The following is a 27414-nucleotide window of genomic DNA, read 5'->3' as shown; positions in this document are numbered from 1 at the left end:
TGTGAATTCTTTGTTTAGCTCTGAACCCCATTTTTAATAGGGTTATTTGTCTCCCTGCGGTCTAACTTCTTGAGTTCTTTGTATATTTTGGATATAAGCCCTCTATCTGTTGTAGGATTGGTAAAGATCTTTTCCCAATCTGTTGGTTGTCGTTTTGTCCTAACCACAGTGTCCTTTGCCTTATAGAAGCTTTGCAGGTTTATGAGATCCCATTGCTCGATTCTTGATCTTAGAGCATAAGCCATTGGTGTTTTGTTCAGGAAATTTTCTCCAGTGCCCATGTGTTCCAGATGCTTCCCCACTCTTTCTTCTATTAGTTTAAGTGTATCTGGTTTGATGTGGAGATCCTTGATCCACTTGGACTTAAGCTTTGTACAGGGTGATAAGAATGGATCGATTTGGATTCTTCTACATGTTGACCTCCAGTTGAACCAGCACCATTTGCTGAAAATGCTATCTTTTTTCCATTGAATGGTTTTGGCTCCTTTGTCAAAAATTAAGTGACCATAGGTGTGTGGGTTCATTTCTGGGTCTTCAATTCTATTCCACTGGTTTATCTGTCTGTCTCTGTACCAATACCATACAGTTTTTATCACTATTGCTCTGTAATACTGTTTGAGTTCAGGGATAGTGATTCCCCCAGAAGTCCTTTTGTTGTTGAGGATAGTTTTAGGTATCCTGGGTTTTTTGTTATTCCAGATGAATTTGCAAATTGTTCTGTCTAACTCTTTGAAGAATTGGATTGGTATTTTGATGGGGATTGCATTGAATCTGTAGATTGCTTTTGGTAAAATGGCCATTTTTACTATATTAATCCTGCCAATCCATGAGCATGGGAGATCTTTCCATCTTCTGAGCTCTTCTTCAATTTCTTTCTTCAAAGGCTTGAAGTCCTTATCATACAGATCTTTCACTTGCTTGGTTAAAGTCACACCGAGGTATTTTATATTATTTGGCACTATTATGAAGGGTGTCGTTTCCCTAATTTCTTTCTCGGCTTGTTTCTCTTTTGTGTAGAGGAAGGCTACTGATTTATTTGAGTTAATTTTATACCCAGCCACTTTGCTGAAGGTGTTTATCAGGTTTAGTAGTTCTCTGGTGGAACTTTTGGGGTCACTTAAATATACTTAAATATCATATCATCTGCAAATAATGATATTTTGACTTCTGTTCCAATCTGTATCCCTTTGATCTCCTTTTGTTGTCTGATTGCTCTGGCTAGAACTTCAAGAAATATGTTGAACAAGTAGGGAGAGAGTGGGTAGCCTTGTCTAGTCCCTGATTTTAGTGGGATTGCTTCAAGTTTCTCTCCATTTAGTTTAATATTAGCTACTGGCTTGCTGTATATGGCTTTTACTATATTTATGTATCCCACCATCTTCTTTACCTTTCCCTGAGCCTTGGATGAGGCTCACTGCATTGTTTCCTTCAACTGACTGCCCTCACAATAACTATCACTCTATCACAACATCTTTAAAAGCAACAAGATTGAAAGGAACTCTGACATCATTATCTCAGGAAATACCCCAAGATCTAAGTGTGTTTTTAATCTGGTTCATTGGAGTTTGCAGCACTTATCTGCCTGGGTATAGGCACCAAATGTCATTTCTCACAAAAATCAATTTTATAAATTACAGTGAAGTGCAAACGCCCTATAAACAGTCACTTGTAACTGCTCCATTTCAAAGAAAGGACCTTGTGGTGGCTAATGCTGTAGAGATGCAAACTCAGACAATTCTCTTATGTTTCAGCTTTTCCTTTTCAGCTGCTTTTTATTTCCATGCTGGGGAGCGAGAGGAGAAATGTATAATCGAAGACATTCCAAGTGACACGTTGATAACAGGTGGGTAAGACTGATTTTTCTACTGACATTGTTGAGAGATAATGTCGTTTTTGCTACAATGCTAATCTCCAGAGGTCCATAGTACTCAGCAGTGGTTCTATTGCTAAATAGTTTTTTCCCTGATATTTTTTAAGTTTAGTAAAATTGACATGAAATTTTCCTTGAGGTTGAAATTTATAATTCATAGAGCAGGAAGCCTAACTCTGATACTACCTCAGAATATAACCTGGATTTATTTTATGGCTGTCATATTTCCTCAAGTAGAGAATCTCTGAGGTCACTTAGCAAAATAATTATGATTAATTATACAGAACATATGTGAAAACTTCTGACCAGTCTAGTAAATCAGGACACCCAGCCTGAGTTTAAATGCATCAAATTTCCTGAACTCAATGAAACTGAGGGCAGGGAGTACCATGAGGGAGTCCTACCTTACAGAACCTGACTATGCTAATTAACCACACTGTCACCAAAGGGATTTCCTTATGCTCCCAGATACAAACTCATTGCTACATAGGTGAGCTGCACCCATCTTCTGAGAAAGATATAAGCATTCAGTAGTTTCACCACCATATTGAAAGTCCTACAATTTTTCTAACATGTAAGTCAGAATCAATATCAATTTTTTTAATTTTTAATACAAGGAGAAAGTAGAAGCTAAATGTGACATGATTCATCACTAATATTGATTATGGCTTTCATTGATTAATACTGAATTATTTCAGTTCATCTCGACTTTTATTCCGTGTTCTAATTTCAAGAATAATAATCTGTTTTGAAATTTTTAAGTAAATTCAACAAGCATGTGAGGCAGAGTTTGCAGCAAGCAAAATAGAAAGTTACAGTATAGAATCTATATGTAGTATAGTGGGAAACTGAGTAGTACTGCAGCCCTCCATGCTGTCAGTCACTGAGGGAAGTTGTTTTTGAGGCTGGAGTGTTTGAAAAAAATCCTGAATCCAGACCTGGCCCGATACCTCCCACTGAGCCCTCTAGCTCTACCTCTGTTTCTATGCTTGTAAAAACATTGGAGATGATATAACAGAACATACTTCTTTGGATTATGAAGATATGGGCCTAGCACACAGGAGTCACTAGAGTCTGCTCAGTATGTCCTCAGTGAGTACCTGGATACCTGGGTAAATCCTAGTACAGATGATGATTTTCCTGGTAACCTTTGAATTCTCAAACTTAACAAGTCAAGGAGCAATAGAGGAACAAGAGATACATGATCTGTATATTGGTGACATGGAGCTAAAAAGCCACTGGGCCCCTGGAGTTGTTAAGAAATGAAGACCAATGTGACTGCACAGTGCTCTGACAGCTGCATGAGGAGAGACCCCACAGCCCCTCTCTTCACAGTGGCTGGCTCTTCTCAAGCCCTAGCTGAACTCACCTCCATTGCCTTCAAACCTCTCATTTCCCAACTATAGTCTCTGCAGGCATCACTCCATGAAGCTACGCAGAGTAATTTCAGTTTCTATATTTTAACAGTATCTTCTTTAAGATATATATGATAGATAGATATGATAGATAGATAGATAGATAGATAGATAGATAGATAGATAGATAGAGAAAGATAGATAGATAGATAGATAGAGAGAGAGAGAGAGAGAGAGAGAGAGAGAGAGAGAGAGAGAGAGAGATACTGTCACTTCAGACACACCAGAAAAGAGCATCAGATCCCATTACAGATGGTTGTGAGCCACCGTGTTGCTGGAAATTGAACTTAGGACCTGTGGAAGAGCAGTCAGTGCTCTTAACTGCTGAGCCAAACCCCCCATCCCACTAATTTCAGTTTCTTAAACTCAACTTTAACTATAGGAAATTTTGAAATGTGTCAGGTGGAATGTTTTAAAAAAAATATCAAATTACTAAAACCCAAAGACGAACAGGCAATAGAAAGACATCCACAGATAATTCAGAAAGGGACTTAAATAATTTTAACTTTTGAAAAAAAATAGGGAAACATGAAAATAATGGGAATTTTAGCTATTGGGATCTTTAAAAAGCACATAAATACAAATGAGCACCAGAGAATTGGAAACTACAAGATCTGAAACTAGGAACTCATGGAATAGAGTCAACAGAACATGAAGAGAAGAAATGAGTGGAGGAGACTGGGTTACCAAACTAGAAGAGGCCTCAACAGAAAAAGTAATAAAAGACCAGAAAAGACTGAGAGGCATGGAGGAGCCAGGCAGGTGAACATTCTTATACCTGAAGCCCACATGGGAAGACAAAAGTAATAGATGCACTATGAAGAAGAGGTGTGGGAACTGACGAAACTGAAAGATCTCAATGTGCCCAGAGAAGGGTGATGTGGGAAGCCACACCCAGGGCACCACAATCCAAGTGCTAAAGGCCCAACGCCAAAGCCTTCTCTTTCATCACCAGTGCATTTCTGGATATTCTAGATAATGTACTAATATAACCCTTACAATTTATTTTTTAAATCCCATTAATGAAAAGATTTTATTGTGTGCTTATTTTTCGTTATGAGCCCCTTTAAATTCTGTTCAAAGCCATGTCTGACTTCAGTTCCATTTGCTGTGTGAACACACCAAGGACAGTTCCCTGGACTCAGTCAGACATGCCTATGTGGCTTGCCAACAAAGACTCTGCGTTCTCCCATCCTCGTTCCACTGAACTGAAGATCCTACAGCGCCGGTGATGACCCTCAGTTTTCCATAGTGTACACGTGATCACAAAGGTGGTATCGAACACACCATGGATAGAAGAGTTCATCAAAAGTATGCTCCCACCTTGATGTGGAAGTCAGTAGTAAAATGCAAATGCACATCTAAAATGGCCTGGAACCTGTGACACCTTGGACTATGTCCCAAGGTCCCGTAGGTACAGCAAGAGCACATATGGGCTGTGTGCTGTCCCTTTCCATATCTTAACACTAGTAGTCTCGTGGAAATGCAGCCATCCAGAAAGTTCAGGAGATTACCTCAGAGCCAGTCGTCCAAGGATGATTTTCTCATTAAGGCTAAACACGGACCACAGAGGAACTGCAAAATCTACCACTTTATAGACAGAGAAAATACTTTAAAGTCACTTTGACTGTCTAATAACTGGTGACTCTGAGTCACTTCAGTTATCAAGGTTCAAAGTGTCCCTGGGCAGAAAAGCACCTGGTAAGTCCCTGACTTGCCACAGGTGTTTTGTCAAGGTTGGCTCCCACTTCCTGAACTTTGTCTCTAATGTTACAAATGTGGCTTCTGAGCTGATCTAAGCATGATGGAGAAGCAGGCATGCCTTCTGCTCTAATCCTTTAAGGAATAGAAAGGTATTGTTTGAGGAGCACAAACCTATGCTGAAGTGGAAAGAGGGACAATACAGGACTTGTCAACTAAAAGAACCACAGTAAGCACAGCATGAGAAAGCCTTGCCTGGAAACACCTCTGATACAATCTATGATTAAAAGTGTTTCCCTTAGTTTTACTTATCCGTCTTCCTTAACAATAAATTACAGATTGTTCTGTGTGGAAAGAAAGTGAAGACATCTTTTTTTTTTATCTTTATTAACTTGAGTATTTCTTATTTACATTTCGATTGTTATTCCCTTTCCCGGTTTCCAGGCCAACATCCCCCAAACCCTTCCCCCTCCCTTAATATATGGGTTCCCCCTCCTCATCCTCCCCCCATTACCACCCTCCCCCCAACAATCGAGTTCAATAGGTGTTCAGTCTTGGCAAGACCAAGGGCTTCCCCTTCCACTGGTGCTCTTACTAGGCTATTCATTGCTACCTACGAGGTTGGAGCCCAGGGTCAGTCCATGTATAGTCTTTGGGTAGTGGCTTAGTCCCTGGAAGCTCTGGTTGGTTGGCATTGTTGTTCATATGGGGTCTCAAGCCCTTTCAAGCTCTTCCAGTCCTTTCTCTGATTCCTTCAACGGGGGTCCCGTTCTCAGTTCAGTGGTTTGCTGCTGGCATTCGCCTATGTATTTGCTGTATTCTGGCTGTGTCTCTCAGGAGAGATCTACATCTGGTTTCTGTCGGCCTGCACTTCTTTGCTTCATCCATCTTATCTAGTTTGATGGCTGTATATGTATGGGCCACATGTGGGGCAGGCTCTGAATGGGTGTTCCTTCTGCCTCTGTTCTAAACATTGCCTCCCTATCCCCTGCCAAGGGTACTCTTGTTCCCCTTTTAAAGAAGGAGTGAAGCATTCGCATTTTGGTCATCCTTCTTGAGTTTCATGTGTTCTGTGCATCTAGGGTAATTCAACCATTTGGACTAATAGCCACTTATCAATGAGTACATACCATGTGTGTTTTTCTGTGATTGGGTTACCTCACTCAGGATGATATTTTCCAGTTCCATGCATTTGGCTATGAATTTCATAAAGTCATTGTTTTTGATAGCTGAGTAATATTCCATTGTGTAGATGTACCACATTTTCTGTATCCATTCCTCTGTTGAAGGGCATCTGGGTTCTTTCCAGCTTCTGGCTATTATAAATAAGGCTGCTATGAACATAGTGGAGCATGTGTGTTTGCTATACGTTGGGGCATCTTTTGGGTATATTCCCAAGAGAGGGATAGCTGGGTTCAATGTCCAATTTTCTGAGGAACCTCCAGACTGATTTCAAGAATGGTTGTACCAGTCTGCAATCCCACCAACAATGGAGAAGTGTTCCTCTTTCTCCACATCCTCGCCAGCATTTGTTGTCACCTGAGTTTTTGATCTTAGCCATTCTGACTGGTGTGAGGTGAAATCTCAGGGTTGTTTTGATTTGCATTTCCCTTATGACTAAAGATGTTGAACATTTCTTTAGGTGTTTCTCAGACATTCGGCATTCCTCAGCTGTGGATTCTTTGTTTAGCTCTGAATCCCATTTTTTAATAGGGTTATTTGTCTCCCTGCAGTCTAACTTCCTGAGTTCTTTGTATATTTTATATATAAGCCCTCTATCTGTTGTAGGATTGGTAAAGATCTTTTCCCAATCTGTTGGTTGTCGTTTTGTCCTAACAATAGTGTCCTTTGCCTTACAGAAGCTTTGCAGTTTTATGAGGTCCCATTTGTCAATTCTTGATCTTAGAGCATAAGCCATTGGTGTTTTGTTCAGGAAATTTCCCCCAGTGCCCATGTATTCCAGACACTTCCCAACTTTTTCTTCTATTAGTTTGAGTGTATCTGGTTTGATGTGGAGGTCCTTGATCCACATGGACTTAAGCTTTGTACAGGATGATAAGCATGGATCGATATGCATTCTTCTACATGCTGACCTCCAGTTGAACCAGCACCATTTGCTGAAAATGCTATCTTTTTTCCATTGGATGGTTTTGGCTCCTTTGTCAAAAATCAAGTGACCATAGGTGTGTGGGTTCATTTCTGGGTCTTCAATTCTATTCCACTGGTCTATCTGTCTGTCTCTGTACCAATACCATACAGTTTTTATCACTATTGCTCTGTAATAGTGCTTGAGTTCAGGGATAGTTATTCCCCCAGAAGTCCTTTTATTGTTGAGGATAGTTTTAGGTATCCTGGGTTTTTTGTTATTCCAGATGAATTTGCAAATTGTTCTGTCTAACTCTTTGAAGAATTGGATTGGTATTTTGATGGGGATTGCATTGAATCTGTAGATCGCTTTTGGTAAAATGGCCATTTTTACTATATTAATCCTGCCCATCCATGAGCATGGGAGATCTTTCCATATTCTGATGTCTTCTTCAATTTCTTTCTTCAGAGGCTTGAAGTTCTTATTGTTCAGACCTTTCACTTGCTTGGTTAAATCACACCGAGGTATTTTAAATTATTTGGGTCTATTATGAAGGGTGTCGTTTCCCTAATTTCTTTCTTGGCTTGTTTCTCTTTTGTGTAGAGGAAGGCTACTGATTTATTTGAGTTAATTTTATACCCAGCCACTTTGCTGAAGGTGTTGATCAGGTTTAGTAGTTCTCTAACTTTTGGGATCACTTAAATATACTATCATATCATTTGCAAATAGTGATATTTTGACTTCTTCTTTTCCAATCTGTATCCCTTTGATCTCCTTTTGTTGTCTGATTGCTCTGGCTAGAACTTCAAGAACTATATTGAATAAGTAGGGAGAGAGTGGGCAGCCTTGTCTAGTCCCTGATTTTAGTGGGATTGCTTCAAGTTTGAAAGTGAAGACATCTTTAATGGTACATATGGAGGCCAGGGTATTCCTCTGGCCTGTGAGCTCCTTGGAGATCTTTTCTCATTTCTTTTTCCTTTTTAAAATAAAAAGTGTTGTTTGTTTTTGTTTGTTTGTTTGTTTGTTTTGATCTTCGTGTATGTCGGAGGGAATGGTAGATGTTCATGAGTGTGGTTCCAAGCTGTGGCCAGAAGAAGGTATCAGATCATGAGGAGCTACAATTACAGGCAGTTGTTAGCTACCTGATGTAGGTGCTGGGATGTAAACTCCAAGTACTCTGGAAAAGCAAGCAAGAACTCTTAACCACTGAGCCTTCTCTCTAGGCTCTCTCTTCTTTTCATCCTCCCTTTAATTTTCTAAAAACAGGGCAGCTAGTCTCTTGTAACAAGGAAGGACTGGGAAACAAGAAGAGTTGTTGGGGAAATTAGTAATCATTCATGAAGACAGACTATAATCTGAATATTCCTTTCCTTTGAAAGGGGCTCCAATAGTATCCTATCCCTCTGCATAAGTACAGCATGGCTTTTAAATACAAGTCTTATTACATACCATGAGACAAGAGAAGAGTGGCATATTAAATAAATATTGCTGAAACTCCAGTAGGACACACCTCACTCCAGACTCTTTTGGAGATTTCATTGCATCCAGCAGTGCCCTGGATTTGGAGCTCTCCGAGGCAGAGCCTGATTCAAGGATTCAAATATCAGTGATTTGCTGGGGAAAGGCTCCCAGAGAGAAGGGGAGATACTGAGAAGCAAGTTCAGATCCATTAACACCCATTCTGAATTCTTGGGGAGAGCATAGGACCATGGGATAACTCCCAAAGTAGGACCCAGAAATTCCACTCCTAAGTTTATAACCCAGAGAACTGAACGAGGGCCTTACACAGAACCTCGGGTGCCATTGTTCACGGCAACATTCAATAATCAAAAAGAAGATAAGTAAATGCATGGACAAAATTAAGAATTTTAACTATTGGAATCTTAAAAAATAAATATGCATACAAGAACTGGGATCTACAATATCTGAAACTAGTAACTCATGGGAGTGGATTCCATAGAAAACAGCAAGAAGAGCTTAGTAAAGGAGACTGTATTACCAAAGTAGAATAGCTCTCAGACACAAAAGGAATGTGAGATCAGAAAAAAGTGTAAGAGCTATGAGCTCTTGCCATGCCGTGAGCATAGTGGCAAAACATTTGTCCCATAGGTGAAAGTGAGTGGAAACCTCCGTCCCAGAAGTTGTTCGCTCGATCTGCACTGACCCTCTCCCAAGCTTACTCCTCCGGTAACTGATGATTCCCTTCTGACATCTGCTGGCCACAAAGGGCATGACACCTCCCTTCGTTTTTTCCTGCTTGCCTGGGGCATTGGAGTGGATTGGCATGTACTTAGGGCTAGAGGAAACTGGACAGTGCAAGCAGAAATTACCCTCCACTTCTGGTAAGGCACTATTACTGGAATACTGGGCTTTTAAAATGAGGATCAAACTGGCATTTGTCAGTTCAAAATCCCGCATTTAGTATACACTTTAGGAGTCATTCCAAAGTATTTACTGAGCCTTAACCATATAGATAAACATTATTCTAGGCTTATTACATTATCTTTAGGCTTAGAAATTACTTTTAAAAGAGGAACAAAATGTCTCTTACTCTCTAGCACCTCAAAGGATGTAGATGAATGCAAATTTTGTTACAAAAGCAAAGGACACAGAAGGACTGCAGAAAAACAAACATACTGACAAGAGTCAGTGGACTGCTGTTGGAATAAAAATTTAAAAGTTCTACAAAAATAGGTTGTGGCCACTGACAGAACAGTGGCACTCTAACATCCCAGCAAGCCTCAAGAGGGCAGGATTTGGTGATAGAAAAATGGAAACACTGATTTCTTACACAGCAAGGCACTAGGAGAACTTCAGCAGGAAGGATGAAGCAAGAACCAGATGTTTCTGAGAATGGCAAACACACAACAGATTTCTAGTTGGTAATGTACTTGGAAAGTTACTGTCCTCATTCAATAAATGAGTTTGTTTTTTCTAGGAGCCTTCAACTACCTCAGCAGAAATGCTTTCTCACCTTTTGGGCCCTACTGCCTAAATTGTCCGATGTTCCAATGTACTTGAAAAATAACGTGTTCTGCTGTTGTACCACACAATGATCCACACATGTCAGGAGGGTCTATTGGTGCTGCAGTCCTTCTGTGTCCATTTATATGAGATACTTAGAGAGCTGTGGAAGCATCAAAAACACAGATTTGTTTGGTTCATATGTAGGTTCTATTTTCTGTGTCCCATGAGTTTGGAAGCACTATCATTTGGTGAACGTATGAAGGTTATGTCCCTTGATGTCTCTTATCCGTAGAAAGTTATTTGCTTTAACATCCACTTTATCTGAGCTATTGAAGCCTTAATTAAATCATGCCAGAATGGCCTGTCTTTTACTTCTTAACGTACCAAGAACACTATGCTCAAAATTATTTTCTCATAGACTGCATTATAATTGGCGGGTTTGGGGTTTTTTATTACTCTTTATTTTTTTATTAGATATATTTCTTTACTTACATTTCAAATGTTATTCCCTTTCCAGGTTTCATGTCCATAAGCTCCCATCCCTTACCCCTCCCCCATATGGGTATTCTCTCCATCCATCCCCTTAATACTGCCCATATTCCCCTGCACTGAGGGTCTAACCTTGGCAGGATCAAGGGCTTCCCCTTCCACTGCTGCCCCAACAAGGCTATTCTCTGCTAGCCCTGGGTCAGTCCATGTATAGTCTTTTGGCAGTGATTTAGTCCCTGGAAGCTCTGGTTGGTTGGCATTGTTGTTCTTATGGGGTTGCAAGTTCCTTCATCTCTTTCAAGCCTTCCTCTAATTCCCCCCAAGGGAGTCCTGTTCTCAGTTCAGTGGTCTGCTGCTAGAATTGACCTCTGTATTAGACATGCTCTGGATGTGTCTCTCAGGAGAGATCTATATCCGGTCCCTTTCAGCATGCATTTTTTAGCTTCATCAATCTTATCTAGTTTTGGTGGCTGTATATACATATGGGCCCCATGTGGGGCAGGCTCTGAATGGCCATTCCTTCAGTCGCTGCTCTAAACTTTGCTTCCATATCTCCTCCTATGGATATTTTTCCCCTTTTAAGGAGTGGAGGCATCACATTTTGGTCATCCTTCTTCTTGAGCTTCCTGTGGTTTAAGGATTGCATTTTGAGTAGTTCCAGATTTGGGGCTATCCACTTATCAATGAATGCATACCAAGTGTGTTTTCATGAAGTCACTGTTTTTGATAGCTGAGTAGTACTCCATTGTGTAGATGTACCACATTTTCTGTATCCATTCCTCTGTTGAAGGGCATCTGGGTTCTTTCCAGCTTCTGGCTATTATAGATAAGGCTGCTACGAACATAGTGGAGCATGTGTCTGTGTTGTATGTTGGGGCATCTTTTGGGTATATGCCCAGGAGAGCTATATCTGGGTCCTCAGGTAGTTCAATGACCAATTTTCTGAGGAACCTCCAGACTGATTTCCAGAGTGGTTGTACCAGTCTGCAATCCCACCAACAATGGAGGAGTGTTCCTCTTTCTCCACATCCTCTCCAGCATTTGCTGGGAAAGTTGTTTTCCAGCCATTTACTCTGAGGTAGTATCTGTCTTTGTCTCCGAGGTGTGTTTCCTGCATGCAGCAAAATGTTGGGTCCTCTTTACCTATCCAGTCTGTTATCTTTTTACTGGGGAATTGAGTTCGTTGGCATTGAGAGATATTAAGGAATAGTTATTGTTGCTTCCTGTTCATTGTTAGAGGATGAATTATATTTGTTTGTCTCTCTTTTTGGTTTCATTGCAAGGAAACTATATTCTTGCTTTCTGTATGGTATAGTTTCTCTCCTTGTGTTGGAGTTTTCCATCTATTATCCTTTGTAGGGCTGGATTTGTAGAAAGATATTATGTAAATTTGGTTCTGTCATGGAATATCTTGGTTTCTCCATTTATGTTAATTGAGAGTTTTACTGGATACAGTGACTTGGGCTGGCATTTGTGTTCTCTTAGGGTCTGTACGACATCTGTCCAGGATCTGCTGGCTTTCATAGTCTCTGGTGAGAAGTCTGGTGTAATTCTTACAGGTCTGCCTTTATATGTCACTTTACCTTTTTCCCTTACTGCTTTTAATACTCTTTGTTTTGTGTACTTGGCGTTTTGACTATTATGTGACGGGAGGAGTTTCTCTTCTGGTCCAATCTATTTGGAGTTCTGTAGGATTCTTTTATGTTTGTGGGCATCTCTTTCTTTAGGTTAGGGAAGTTTTCTTCTATAATTTTGTTGAATATATTTACTGGCCCCTTAAGTTGGGAGTCTTCACTTTCTTCTAACCTATTATCTTTAGGTTTGATCTTCTCACTGTATCCTGGATTTCCTGTATGTTTTGGGCTGGGAGCTTTTTGCGTTTCACATTATCTTTGACAGTTGTGTCAATGATTTCTATGGAATCTTCTGCTCCTGAGATTCTCTCTTCTATCTCTTGTATTCTGTTGGTGATGCTTATATCTATGGCTCCTTGTCTCTTTCTTTGGTTTTCTATATCCAGGGTTGTCTCCCTTTCTGCTTTCTTTATTGTTTCTATTTCCATTTTCAATCCCTTCACCTGTTTGATTGTGTTTTCCTATAATTCTTTCAGGGATTTTTGTGTTTCCTCTCTAAGGGCTTCTACTTGTTTACTTGTGTTTTCCTGCATTTCTTTAAGGGAGTTCTTTATGTCTTTCTTAAAGTCCTCCATCATTATCAAAAAATGTGATTTTTAAATCTAAATCTTGCTTTTCTGTTGTGTTTGGATATCCAGTATTTTCTTTGGTGGGAGAACTGTGCTCTGATGATGCCAAGTAGTCTTGGTTTCTGTTGCTTAGGTTCTTGTGCTTGCCTCTAGCCATTGGGTTGTCTCTGGTATTTGCTTGTCTTGCTGTTTCTGAGAGTGACTGGACCCTGCTGTAGGCCTCTGTGTCAGCACTCCTGTAGAACTGTTTTCCTGTTTTCTTTCAGCCTTTTCTGAGAACAGGTTCTCTGATTTCAGTTGTGTTGACGCAGGCAGGAATCAAAGGGTCCTGCCCCTGATTGCTCCTAGGTCCTTGCACCCAGGGGGCACAGTTGGCATTAGGCGATTCCCTCTTGGGTCTGGACTGTGAGTAGAGGATAGTGTCCTCTGACTTCTCAGGAGAGTCCACACTTCTGAGGGTTCAGCTCTCTCCCCCACAGGATTTGGGTGCAGGGAGCCGTTTGGCCAGTTCAGTTCATTCCTAGGTGCAGACCACAACAGCGGGTACTGGCGGCTGTCTGTTCCTGTATTCCTGTGTCCAGAGGCACTGTTCACTATATACAGTGTACAGAAATGTACAGAAGTGGCAGTCTGTCCTGCAGCCTCCAGATGTCTTCACTCCTGGGTGTTCAGCTCTCTTCCCCATGGGATTTGGGTGCAGGGAACTGTGGGATGGTATCAGTTCTATAATTGGGTTTTTAAAGTTCATTCCTATAATCTTTGTCTAATCCTTGTTTAAACTATATTACATACCATATATTTTTTTCATTTTTTATTGGATATTTTCTTTTCTTACATTTCAAATACTATCCCCTTTCCAGATTTCCCCTCTGGAATCCCCAATCCCTTTTCCCCTCCCCGTACCTCTGTGAGAGTATTCACCCACACACCCACTTCCTCCCATCTCCCAACCCTGGCATTCCTCTACACAGGGGCATTGAGCCTTCACAAGTCTAAGGTTCTCTCCTCTCATTGATGCCCGATAAGGCCTTCCTCTGCTACATATGTGGCTGGAGTCATGGGTCCCACATGGAAGCTGAAAAATGCTCTACTCAATGATAACTTGGGCAAGGAAAAAAATGAAGAAAGAAACTAAAGACTTCTTAGAATTTAATGAAAAATGAACTCACAGCATACACAAACTTATGGGACACAATGAAAGCAGTGCTAAGAGGATAACTCATAGCTCTGAGTGCCTGCAAAAAGAAACTGGAGAGAGCATACACTAGCAGCTGGACAATATACCTCAAAGCTCTAGAACAGAAAGAAGCAAATACACCCAAGAGGAGTAGAAGACAGGAAATAAACGTATAGCCAAAATCAACCAAGTAGAAACAAAAAGAACTATACAAAGAATCAACAAAACCAGGAGCTGTTTCTTGGGGGGAAAAATCAATAAGATAGATAAACCCTTAGCCAGACTAACCAGAGGGCACAGGGACAGTATCCAAATTAATAAAATTAGAAATGAAAAGGGAGACATAACAGAAACTGAGAAAATGCAAAAAAAATCATCAGATCCTACCATGTATTATTAATAGCAAAAGTTATGACTTCATTACTTTCACATTCTTTTTTTGTCTTTTGGTTTCCACATCTATCTACCTGTGGATTGCTTGAATGTTTTATATTTTATTCCACTTTATCTATAGTGTTTTTCACTATATATTTCTATAATTTTAATACTTGCTATCTCCTACTATGACTAACATTTTGAGAAGAACATAAAACCTTAGCTCTACCATTTGTAATTGTCTTAAATATTATCTCCACATACACTGAAAGCATTGCTAAAATTTTTCTTTCAAATGTTAGCCACTTTAAACTGTTGCTTTAAAAAGTGGAGAATTGCAGATGTGATGGTGTGGGCCCAGCACTGAAGAGGCAGAGGCAGGCACATCTCTTTGAGGCTGGCCTAGTCTACATAGTATATTCAAAGATAGCCAAAGACACATAGTGAGACCACAGGATTAAAGGTATATATTACCATGCCTGGTTAAGATTTCTTTTGTCAAGAGGCCTATCCCAACAAGGTCAGGTACTGAGGTGGGACACAGCATCCGACCAAGGCCAAAGACTGATGGCCTCTGGCCTTTAACTCTCTCTTACTGTTCTGGGGGTGAGAAGCTGATGGTTTCTGGTAATTTTACTCTCACTGTTCTGGAGGATTCTGGCGATTTAATTCTCTCTTGCTATTCTGGGGCCAAAAGGTGATGATGACTCTTGGAAATGTCACAGAGAAAGGGGAAGAAAGAAAGAAAGAAAGAAAGAAAGAAAGAAAGAAAGAAAGAAAGGAAGAAAGATGAAAGAAAGACACTGACCAAACCCAACCACCTGTTTCATCAATTTCACAAGTGCACATGCATGCTTATACACACACATATAGCTACATACATATGTATGCAGATACATATAGACAATATATATATATATACACATACATACACAACACACACACACACACACACACACACACACATTTAGTGGGTAGAGCACAGCCCCAACAATCACACTTTATTTTTTTCTCTTAGAGTTTTTATACCTTCTCAGACAAAAGTTCTTTATAAAATTACCTCATAAAGAAAATGTTACACAGAAGGGGAGTTACAGAAGGATGTTGATATTAAGTTGAAAGCAGTGTTTCATTCTGTGGGCTCATTATAAGTTCAAAGCAACAGTTTCACATTGTCTTGCTTTACCATAGTGCACACCTGTGGCCTCATCCTAGGACATTACCTAGAATGAATGTTGTTCCTTGATCACAAATTTGTCCCAAGCCTATTTCTCTTCATAGCACAATTTATGAAAGCTCATAGTATTCCTTATTATGCAGCCTTTACTTACTATTCTATGAGGAGGGGTACATTCTATTCTTAGTTCTAACTTTATTACATCTTTCTGGCAAAACAACTAAATCATCTCCTTAAATTTTCTTCCTAAAATTATTTGAATCAAATCAGGAATTCTATAAAGGCATTAACGCATCTAAACAGCATTAATTCATAAAAGTTTATCTTCATATTGATCTGCAGGAAATTTGCCCAATAGCATGCAACTGATGCCCAGAAATCATAAGGCTATGTCATAACGGTAGGAAGGGCATATCAGTGGTGAAAAGCAATCTGGGATGAAGTCTCTGGGACTGAGCCTCTCCAGAGTGCACCCATCACAGTCATGCAAACTGGTGGGCCATCTCCAGGAAACTCACTTGCTGGCCATAGCCTTTCCTAGATGGCTTCTGTTATTCTTTTAATTCTATTCTTGAGCTTCCTAATCTTAAATTTCCATTGATCTAAGAATATCCTCAAGGATGTGTTGTTGTACAAAGGATTATGGTTATCATTCTTTCAGTGTTGAAGCATGTGTCACCACTTACTGGTGTTTCTACTGCCAGTGTGATTCATTATCTCTGACTCTAAGTCATGAACTACTTCTCTCCTAACATTTCTCAGATTTTTTTTCTGGACTTTAATTTTGATGTACATGGAGATGGCTCTTTTATAGGATTATATTGTTGGCGTGTGCTGAGCTTGAATGTGGTTTTTTATGTCTTTTACAGAATTTAGGGAGTATTTAGTAATTATTTTCTCCATTTTTTTTCTAGCTTTATATTCCTTTTCTTTTCCCCTGTAACTCTACAAATTTTAGACTTTTAATGTTTTGTAGTCCATGGGACTCTATTAAAACACCATTTTTTGCTTCACACTCTTTCCAATCATCTTTGCTCTTTTGTTGAGTCTATTCAGCAAGGTAGGATTTTTCTAGATTTAAATACTGTATTTTCCTGTTCTAATGAGCTCATTTTGTTCTCATAACTTCGATTTTAATTTATTTCATGAGTGTTCATACTGCTGTTTGAATATTTTTTTTATGACAGAAGCTTTAAAATTCTTTGTCAGATTATTGAAACTGTGTCATCTTGGTACTGTTGTTAGGTAATTGTCTTCTCTAAATCAAGTTGAAACTTTCCTTGTTCTTCACAGAGCTGAGCAACTCTGAGTTATACTTTGTACATTTTAAGTATTATACTATGACTCTGATTCCTACTTAACAACCTAGGACAGAAATATGAATTTTAGTTTGATGTATGGACTATTCTAATGCACGGACATGGCCTAGCACCCAGGTTGGATCTTTTCCTCCAACTCTCTCCTCTGCAGAATCCTTCTAGTTCTTTTTATAGAGGGAAGTTGCTCTGTGTTAGTTAGTATGGGGTAGGTCTCTTTCTAGGGCTCCATCCCAACCCCTTCACAGCTGAAGCATCCAGCATACGGAATGCAATTTCTTTCAGACAATTCTTCTGAAACAGGTCATGTAGTATCAAAGGAATTTCATTCTCCAAAGATGAAAGTCCCTCCTTCCCTCCTTCCCTCCTTCCCTCCTTCCCTCCTTCCCTCCTTCCCTCCTTCCCTCCTTCCCTCCTTCCCTCCTTCCCTCCTTCCCTCCTTCCCTCCTTCCCTCCTTCCCTCCTTCCCTGCAAATTATAAATTTTTTATGAACAGACTAGAGTGTGTACGAATGGGAAAATAAAACAGGTAAACCTGTTGAGCTGAGTCCTGAGGTCCTGAGCCAGTTCACTGCCTTTCTTTAGCTTTTAGTCTTTGGTTGCTTCATACCTTTTTCTGGGGTTTTGGTTGGAATTAGCAAGAAGAGGAGAGTAGGAGATGAATCTATTTTATCCAGATTCACCTATAATGCTTTTTAAAATAACACATTAAAATGAACCATTCAAAAGAGTATTGAGCATATATTACACATATGGTTAACAAACTTAAGGGAAGGATGGAAGGACAGTACTATGAAAAAGCTTCCTAAGCCTGAAGACCCTGAAGTACAAGCAGGAACCAACTGTGGGCTGCAAGTTCCTTATCTTGGGAAACTTTCCCCGTGGAGTCCCCCAAGGGGTTTTATCTCAGTTAAGGTTTTTACTGCTGTGATAAAATATCATAACCAAAAAGCAAGTTTGGGAGAAAACGGTTTATTTAGCTTATACTAAATATGTATTGCTGCTTGTTAATTATTGAAGGAAGACAAGAACACAAACAGGGCAGGATCCTTGAGCCAAGCTGATGCAGAGGCCATGGAGGATGCTGCTTGCTGGCTTGCTTCCCCTGGCTTGCTCAGCTTGTTTTCTTATAGAACCCAGGACCACCATCCCAGGGATAGACCACCTATAATGGGCTGAGCCCTCCTCCACTGATCACTAATTGAGCAAATGCCTTGCACCTGAATCTCATGAAGGCATTTCCTTAACTGAGGCTCCTTCTCTGTGATGACTCCAGCTGTGTCAAGTTAACACAAAAACCAGCCAGTACAGGTTTTCCTTCACTTTCCAGAAGGTAGAGATCTAGGGTCAAATTTCTTTCTCCAGCCCTGGTCCCATTTGTCTCCCTTGTCACTGCCAGGCAGGCACTGTAGTCTTATTATCAAACTGCCTCCATTCTAATTGTATTTACAACATAGTAACTATAAGACTTAGGGCTGTAACTTTACCAGAGACCCAATTGCTGACTTGTGGAATAGAGCGGGAAAGACAAAATCTAGTGCTTCTACAACTGTTATTAGAATAGAAACCACTTGGATTACAATACCCTTGCAATGTCTACCTTTCAATATTTTCTACATACAACACCCAGAATATTTTAAAAAATTAAAAGTTACTCCAACTCAGCTACATAATTTGCAATGGGCTTGCAACCCTTCTATAACTGATTCCAACCCCTGCTGCCCTCAAACTCCTCTCCTAACATTTTCCTTGTCATTTACCCATCTCTTCAGTACTCGAAGCTTCACCTCCCCTCTGGAGATAGAGATGCATTATAAACATATTAAAAGTTTATACACATAAAAAATTTTAAACATCACATTCAGTCCTTCTTATGTGCTAACCAAGTCTGAGGGAGTCTTTTACACATTATTGAATCCTCGTGATCCTCATGGTATCAACCCTATGCATGTAGAAACAATTTTTGTTACTTTATGTATTATAGAACACACACACACACACACACACACACACACACACACACACACACACATATATATATATATATATATATATATATATATATATAATATATAGAGAGAGAGAGAGAGAGAGAGAGAGAGAGAGAGGAGATTCATGATTCATTCTATTAGTTCTGTTACTCTAGAGAAACCTGAATACTACATTGGCTAACATGGAGTTTATATTCTGCATAGAAATGCTTAATAACTCGTGTGTGTGTGTGTGTGTGTGTGTGTGTGTGTGTGTGTGTGTGTGATCATGTATGTCGAGGTCAGAGATCAACCTTGACTTAGGTTATCGCTTAGGAGTTGTCCACCTGTTTTGTTTTGTTTGTTTGTTTGTTTGTTTGTTTGTTTTAAGACACTGTCTGGTCAGCAAGCTTCCTACCTCTGCTACCCAAGCACTGGGATTATAAGTAGATACTACCACACCTGTTTTTTTTAACATGGGTACTAGTGAGCAAGCTCAGGTCTTCATGATTGTACCAGCAAGCACTTTACTGAATGAGCTGCTCCCATGGCCTTGCTTTTACTTGTTTGCTGTTTTAATAGAAGTTCTCACTTTCATATAGAAAGATTAAGAAATAAATTTAACTTAGTGGCAATTATGTATTCTCTGTACCTTCTAATAGGTGTTTTGTATTTTGTTACAGGGACATTCAAGATACAGCAGTGGGACATTGGTAGACATGACTTTCTTGAATCTGCTCCTGGCTTAGGAATGTTTGTGACTGTTACAAACAATGATGAGGTAAATTCCTTTCTACATTGATCCTATTTCTAGTTGCAAAAGCTCTACAAGAGCAACAATAAGAAGTTACAGCCTTTTACGTAGAACTGAACAAAACAGAAAGTGGGCCTGTGAGATAGCTCACTAGACAAAGGGTAATTGCTGCCAAGCCAATTGTCCTCTGATATTCACACATATGCCACAAAAATAGATAGGTGTTATAGAAAGAGTGATGATGGATAGATAGATAGATAGATAGATAGATAGATAGATAGATAGATAGGCAGACAGACAGGTAGATGATAGATAAATAGATGACGGATAGATAGATAGATAGATAGATAGATAGATAGATAGATAGATAGATAGATGATAGAGAGGTGGGTATATAGATGATAGATGATTGATAGATGATAGATAGATATAGATAGCTGATAGGTGATAGATAGTTAGATAGATAGATAGATAGATAGATAGATAGATAGATAGATAGATAGATAGATAGATAGACAGGCATCATCTTTGACTGCTACATTTACTTAATAAAAATTCCCTTTTAATGGTATATTAAGAGAAATAAAGCGGGCTGGAATGATGTCTCAGTGGTTAAGAGCACTGACTGCTCTTCCAGAGGTCCTGAGTTCAAATCCCAGCAACCACATGGTGGCTCACAACCATCTGTAATGTGATTCGGTGCCCTCTTCTGGTGTGTCTGAAGACAGCTACACTGTACTCATATATATAATAAATAAATAAATCTTAAAAAATATATTTAAAAAAAGAGAAATAAAGCACATGGCAAGATTCTTTAATTAAATCAATTAAATTTAATCAATCAAATTAAAATTTTGACACATTTAAAAACAGAATTGTATGCATATGTGTATGGTGATGAGTGTGTAATATGTATAGTGAGCTGAGCACTCCTACATCAACTAGCAGTCAAAAAAATCCCCCACAAACATATCTATGGACCAACCCAAAAAGACAATTGCTCAAGTGAGACTCCTTTCTTTTTTTTTTTTTTTTTTTTTTTTTTTTCGAGCTGGGGACCAAACCCAGGGCCTTTAAACGCTTGCTAGACAAGCACTCTACCACTGAGCTAAATCCCCGTGAGACTCCTTTCTAAGGTGATTCTAGGCTGTGTCAAACTGATGATGCAAACTAGAACACAAGGTTAACTCCATTTTAGCTTGTCTCTTATGAGTTTTAAAGCTTCACATTTTACATTTAGATCTAGGATCCATTGAGTTAATTCTTGTAAAATGTATAAAACCTATGACAGGAAAACTTTCAGTTCCTCTTCTCTGTTTAGTTCAGACCTCATTTGCCCTACCCTGGTTTCTCCTTCTACTACAACCTCTCCAGCCCCCAACCACCCCCCACTTTAGGAAGATATTCTTGGATCCACAAGGTGAGGTGGCTCCTCAGGCTGCCAACATGTATCTAGCCAGCACGTGTCAGGCCAGCATAAACCCCCTTGCTCTTTCTTACTCTCCCACCTGACTAGAAAACTGCTTTGGGAAGTGCTTGTCAATAGGTCTGTGCTGGTTACTCGGCAGGAGCTTCTTGAAAGTTTTTGTCTCCCTACAGTTCCTGGGGTGAATCCTATCCTGAGCTATGTTTCCTAATCTCCCCTTTATTCTAGCCTCTCCTTCACTCTTCTGCTTCTTCCTCAGTGTCTTCCTCACCACCCCCCTTGAATCTCTCTTAAGCCTCTATTTCCCAGAAATCTCTCTATCCTTGCTGGATTTCCTACCTCCTAATTCCTGCTTCAGCTTACTGGCCATAAGCTTTTTACTGACAGGTGATAAGAGATTCTCTCTCTCTCACCTTCTCTCCCTCTCTTCCTCTCCCTCTCCCCCCTTCTCCCTTCCCCTCCCCCACTGTCTCCCCCTTCCCCCTCTTTCTTTCTTTCATCACCCAATGAATGCAGTTTGTGCTGCCCACATACTCATGGGTTTAGGATTATCTACTGGAGCATGGCCACATCAATAAAGAAAACTGACTCTCCCCCAAAAGCCATTAATAGCCCCACTCCATGCTGGAATGTCAATCGGCTTCATATTGTGCTGATCTTTTATGTGTGTAATCACGGCTTCTGTGAATTCATGAATAAGCAGTTCTGCCTTATCAAGACAACACTGTTTTTCTTATTCCCATCCCTGACTTCTGCCTCTTCTTCCATGAAAGGTGAAGGGGGAGTGGTGGTGTTTGCTTTTGTTTGGGGAATTTTGAGGGTGCTAATTTTTTTTTCTTTTTATTTATTCTTCTCTCATACAATACATCTCAACTGCAGCCTCCCCTCCCTCCACTCCCCAAGTCCTCACCGCCACCTCCCCTCTCCCCCAGATCCACTACAACTCCATTCCCCTTCAGAAAAGAGCATGCCTCTCAGGGATTTCAACCAACCGTGGCAAAACAGGATTCAAATAAGACTGGGCCCTAACCCTCTTATTAAAGCTAGAAAGACAACGCAGTAAGAGGAAAAGGTCCTAAGAACAGGCAAAAGAGTCCCACTGCTAGGAGCCCCACAAAAACACCCAAGCTAAACAACCACAGCACGTATGCAGAGGACCTAATGTAGATCCATGCAGGTTCTGTGATTGCCACTTCAGTCTCTGTAAGACCCTATGAACTCTGCTTCCTTGATTCTGTGGGCCTTTCTCCTGCTGTCCTCAACCCCTCTGGCTCCTAGTTTTCCTCCTCCCTCTCTTCTGCGGGGTTCCCCAAGCTCTGCCTAATGTTTGGGTATGGGTCTCTGCATCTGTTCCCATCAAGATCTGAGCTACCAGCACATTTTACAGGCAGAATATATGTGGGTCAAAGGTTTTGTGGCTGTGTTGGTATCCCAGTCTCACCACTGGGAGCTTTACATGGTTACAGAAGATGGCCAGTTAGGCTCCATTTCTAAGAATCCTTGCTAGGCTCACCCTCATAGGTTCCTGGATGTTCTCACTGCTCTAGGTTTCCACATTGCCCACTAAATGCCCACCTATTACAGCCATCCTTCCCTCCCCCACCTGATCTCCTAGCCCATGCCGACCTGCTCCAAGCCCACCTGCAAAATCTATTCTATTTTTCCTTCGCAATGGGAACCCATGTGTCTCCTCCTCAAGCCCTCCTTGTTACTTATCCTCTCTAGGTGGGGATTGTAGTATGATTATCCTCTACCTAACAGCTAATATCCATTCATAAGTGAGTACGTACCATGTTTGTCTTTCTGGGTCTGAGCTGTCTCCCTCAGGATGATTTTCTAGTACCATCAAATATTTGCCTGCAAATTCAATAATGTCATTTTTCCTAACAGCTGACTAATACTCCACTGTGTAAATGTACTACATTTTCTTTATCCATTCTTTGGTTGAGGATCACTGAGTCTTGAGGGAAGGGATGTCCTGTTTGTGGCTGAGCATATCACTCACATTTATTCTATGCCCTTTGACCAGTTGGCATCCCTCTTTTTTTTAATTTTAGCTTATTAATGGGCATGGGTATTTCACCTGCTTGTATGCCTCATGTCTTTGGAGGCAAGAAGAGGGTATGCAATCTCTTGAAACTGGAGTTATAGATGGTTGTGAACTACTACATGGGTGCTGGGCATGGAATCTGGATCCTCTGAGACAGCCATTAGTGCTATTAACAGCTAAGCCATCTCTTTAGTCCTTCCTCTCGTTTCTGAAACATATCAATAACAGAACTTTTTTCATTTTTCCAAAGTTGTCCAAGAACTGGCAATAAGGAAAACATAAGTCTGCTTCAAATATTAATCTGTTACTTTACAGATCATGGAGAGATGTTTATAAGCTAAGACTTTCTAATTATCCTGTTTTTATATAATCTCGCTTATATGTAAAGTATCATTGGGTAAATTGTTGCTAATATTTGGACAAACTATTAAATAAATTAAGAACAAAATTTTTTAATTTTGCCTCCATTGATCGATTCTCTAGTATTCACCTTTTCCTTTTGCAGATTTTATCTCCTGGTCTATGTAATTATCATTATTATTGGAGAACTCCCTTTAACATTTCAGAGAAGGCAGTTCTACTGCTGACACATTCTCCCAATTCTCATTTTTCCGATATCTCTGGTCAACTCTTTAGGACGATTTTGTAAAGACCTAAGTTGGTGGGTTCTTGCCTCCTGACACATTAAGTATGTCACTCTCCTCTTGCATGGTTTCCTTTCTCGCTCTCTTTCTGATACCAACATTATAAACGTTGAGTTTTTGTAGTTTCCTCCACAGTTCTTGGATATTCTGTCCCACTTATTTTTCTTTTTGTCTTTTGGTTTTGGAAGTCAGTCTATTCTCAGATTCAAAGAATCTTTTTTCAGCAATGGCCAACTACCAATAAATACCCTAAAAGCAGCCTTTATTTATTTTTACAGTGTACTCTGTCTCCTTTTCTTAGAGTTTCTCTATTGATATGACCCACACTTTCTTTCATCTTGTCTATTTTTCCCATTATATTATTTGGCATAGATTTTATAAAAATTCCTGGCCTGCTAATCCTTTAGCATAAAAATTCTTGATCTGGCAATGCTAATATTCTTAATTCTAATATCCTTGCATATATGCTGTACTCTCCTCATGCATGATTTTCACCTTTCATTATGGCATATATAGATCTAGGGATAGAAATATATAGAATAGATGTAAATGATTAGATATATAGATGATTAGATATAGATGTGATATACCTGGTACAAGGAATCTAGCATCAGCTTCCACAGATTATGTTTTTTACCTGTGCATTTTTGCTGTAGTCAGCTGTGATTCTTTGTATCCATCTGTCTATCTCTCCAGTTGTGGAGAAGTTTATCAGGTAAATTCAATTCTTTAATCCATCTAAGAACTGGGGTTTTCAGTTTGTTAAGATTTTGCTTATTATAATAGATATCACAAAACACATACACACACAGAGAGGGAGAGGGAGAGGGAGAAGGGGAGAGGGGGGGCGGGGAGAGAGAGAGGTACTATTTACAGACTTTTTATAAAAATAGTATACAATAAAGATTTTTTCTATAAATTGGCATAAAGAGTCAGATGTGGTGTGAATCTGTAATCCCAACACTCCAAAGATAGAGGTGGGTAGATTGAGTTTGAAGACATCCTAGGATAGTAAGGTACACACATATACTCTGCATCACTTCATGGACATTTTTAGTATAGATACTTGTTTTTTAGTTTCCTTTACTACTACATATTGTTCTTTAGTTGACTTTTCCTTATTTCAAAGTGACAATCTTGCTAACACAGGCAACACAGTAAATATTATCTTCTGTGCAACTTTGTAACTTCCACATGTTGATAAAATACTCTTCTGTAGGTAAGGTTACTGAGTCAATGATTATATATTTTGTAAGTTTTAACATACATTGCTTAACTGCAAGCCAAAAAGGTTTAGTTGCTCAGTCCTTTCAACACTGTTAGGAGACTATTTTTCCGTACAACCCAAGAATTTTAAAATCCTTACCAATCCCAGGATAAGCAAGGGATGTTTTGCTATAATTTGAATTTTTGTTACTTGTAAGGCTGGGTATTTTTCATGTTCTTTAACCATTTTGTTTTTTCCACAGGACTATTTAATTTTAATACACCTATTAAAAATAAAGATGAAAAATAGGGAATAATAAACTATTGACAATCTCAATCCTAGGTATTATTATCCAAGTTATATGGTGCACAAGGGACATTCTATTTTACTTCACACTCATCTGGTGAACACATCATTTGCTTAGAATCTAATTCTACACAGTTTGTGTCATTTGGAGGGAGTAAGCTGGTGAGTATATGCCTATGTATCCTGCTGTTGAACACAACATCACTATCCAAGCATGGCATTGGTTTGCAGAATCAATCACATTCAGACTAACTGGAAACATATTAAAGTTATGTGTACAGATCTTGGTATAACAACCAAAGAGGGAGCTGGAGAGATTGGAAGGTGTTCAAAGGGAATCATGAAGTTGATTAAAGAGTTTGAAAAATAATTGTTGTGAGGGAAGGTTTAAAAAGCTGTGATTACTCAGGCTTGAAAACAAGTGAAGGCTGAAGGGCAAATTAATAATGGAACTCTAATAACAAAAACTCTTACGCAGTACATGGGTGAGTCACTATTTTCTAAATGTGTTAAGAACTGCTGAAAAGCATTTGTACTTCAGTATACAAAATTCAGCTATATGTAAAGAGAAACTTTCATAGATAAATATACAATATATTATTCCAATAATAAAGTTTTCTCAACACCAGAAACATTTACATGACAATAAATTTGATGTTCATGAAGGTATAAATATATGTTAAGGTCAATAGGTTACCACAAAATTAAGTGTTATTATAAGAAAGACTATTGAGTAGAGTAGAGTAGTGTAGAGTGAGAAATAGAGTGATAATGTGGGCAAAAAAAAAAAAAGGTAAGTCAAGATGGTGCGGGACCTCACTCATGAAAGAAGTAAAAGAGACCAAGAAGACACTAGCACAAAGAGAAAGCAAAGGGAAAAAAACTATAGCTAATTTATTTCAAACATCCAAGGGTTTGTTTCTCCCTTTTACTGTTTGTACAGCGCATCCACTTAGATATCCGAGTTGGAGAGCATGACATTGATGCAGTTGTTGTTCAAGCAAAGGACAAAGTTAATGAAGTAACCTTCACGCTTCAACATCTAATTGAACAAATTGAGCAAATACTCAAAGAACAAGACTATCAAAGGGTCAGTCTGTCCTTTCAGCTTATTTTATCTCTTCTTGTCAAAAATTCGTTTCTCAGCACAAAACCTTTGAACCAAGGAAAGAACACACTGCCTGTCCCTTGGTCTTTCTAAGCTGGACCTGTGTGGGTGTGAAGGGAGTGGGAAGAGAATAACCTTTCCTCACTCTACTGGCCCATGAGTTCCTTTAGAAAAGGGAATTGAGGCTCATTTGCCTCCTCATCCTCCAAAGTTACTAGCCAAGTCTTCACCCAGTTACAAAAGATGTGAACTTATGAAACAAAGGAATGCTTCCAGACATGTTCCATACACTTATAGAGACCCACGTATGTGCACATTCAGGATCACGGTTTTAGTCTTATGACATCAAGTGTTTTCTGAGTCATTGTTCTCACTGGATGCTGGCCAGACATGGAGGACACAAATCTATTCATTTACTTTGCCATAAACAAGTCTCAGTTTTCTTTATCTAAGACATATGGACAAGGCATGGTTATTCAATAAGGCAAGTGTGTGGCATAGAGCCCAACATAAAGATTTAATGAAGAAAATCTATCACTATTAAGTAATGTTCATTTTCCTTGTTGGTAAAAACTGTATAAAGTAATAGATTAAATTTCTGCAATGGATACCAAAGTAAAAGAATATGTTTTGTTAAATTGCTGTCTTACAGTTGGATAAATAATAAATTACATCTTAGAAAATGATATTCTACTTTTTATATCAAATGGATAGAATTAAATACCAAGAACACACTCGGGAACCTCAAAAATCACATACAAAGTACTTTAACAAACTAAAACTTTGTATTTCTTTTCTGAATAGGACCGTGAGGAAAATTTCCGTATCACCAGTGAAGATACCAATAGAAATGTTTTATGGTGGGCTTTCGCACAAATATTAATCTTTATCTCAGTTGGAATTTTTCAAATGAAGCACCTTAAAGATTTCTTCATAGCTAAAAAGCTTGTTTAAAACACTATAAGTTAAAGTAAATAATTTGTACAATGTTTGAGTCAATAAACCAAAAATATGCATAAGTCTGCTATTTTCTGATTTAAAAGATATTAGATATTGAAGTTAATATTATAGAATGGCATTCCTGGTTTTTAAAAAGTGTCACTTTAATAATGTAGCTTCTGAATGTGGTAAAAAAAAATAAGCACGTCATTTTAAACTTGATATAAATCAGCA

General features: G+C 39.2%; 1 protein-coding gene across 1 annotated transcript; it reads left to right on the top strand.

The window, feature by feature from the left end:
* The first annotated feature begins 1719 nt into the window (after positions 1–1719).
* On the top strand, positions 1720–27195 carry LOC116912721 (transmembrane emp24 domain-containing protein 11). The gene is made up of 5 exons (XM_032916854.1): positions 1720–1843; positions 19430–19527; positions 25170–25295; positions 26077–26223; positions 27046–27195. Exons 1-5 carry the CDS (start codon positions 1720–1722, stop codon positions 27193–27195), a joined length of 645 nt encoding a protein of 214 aa, XP_032772745.1.
* Positions 27196–27414: the final 219 nt, after the last annotated feature.

This window comes from Rattus rattus, chromosome 11, assembly GCF_011064425.1.
Source record: "Rattus rattus isolate New Zealand chromosome 11, Rrattus_CSIRO_v1, whole genome shotgun sequence".
Taxonomy (NCBI): domain Eukaryota; kingdom Metazoa; phylum Chordata; class Mammalia; order Rodentia; family Muridae; genus Rattus; species Rattus rattus.
Note: the sequence above shows the minus strand (reverse complement) of the source record. Positions and strands in the feature narration are given on the sequence as shown.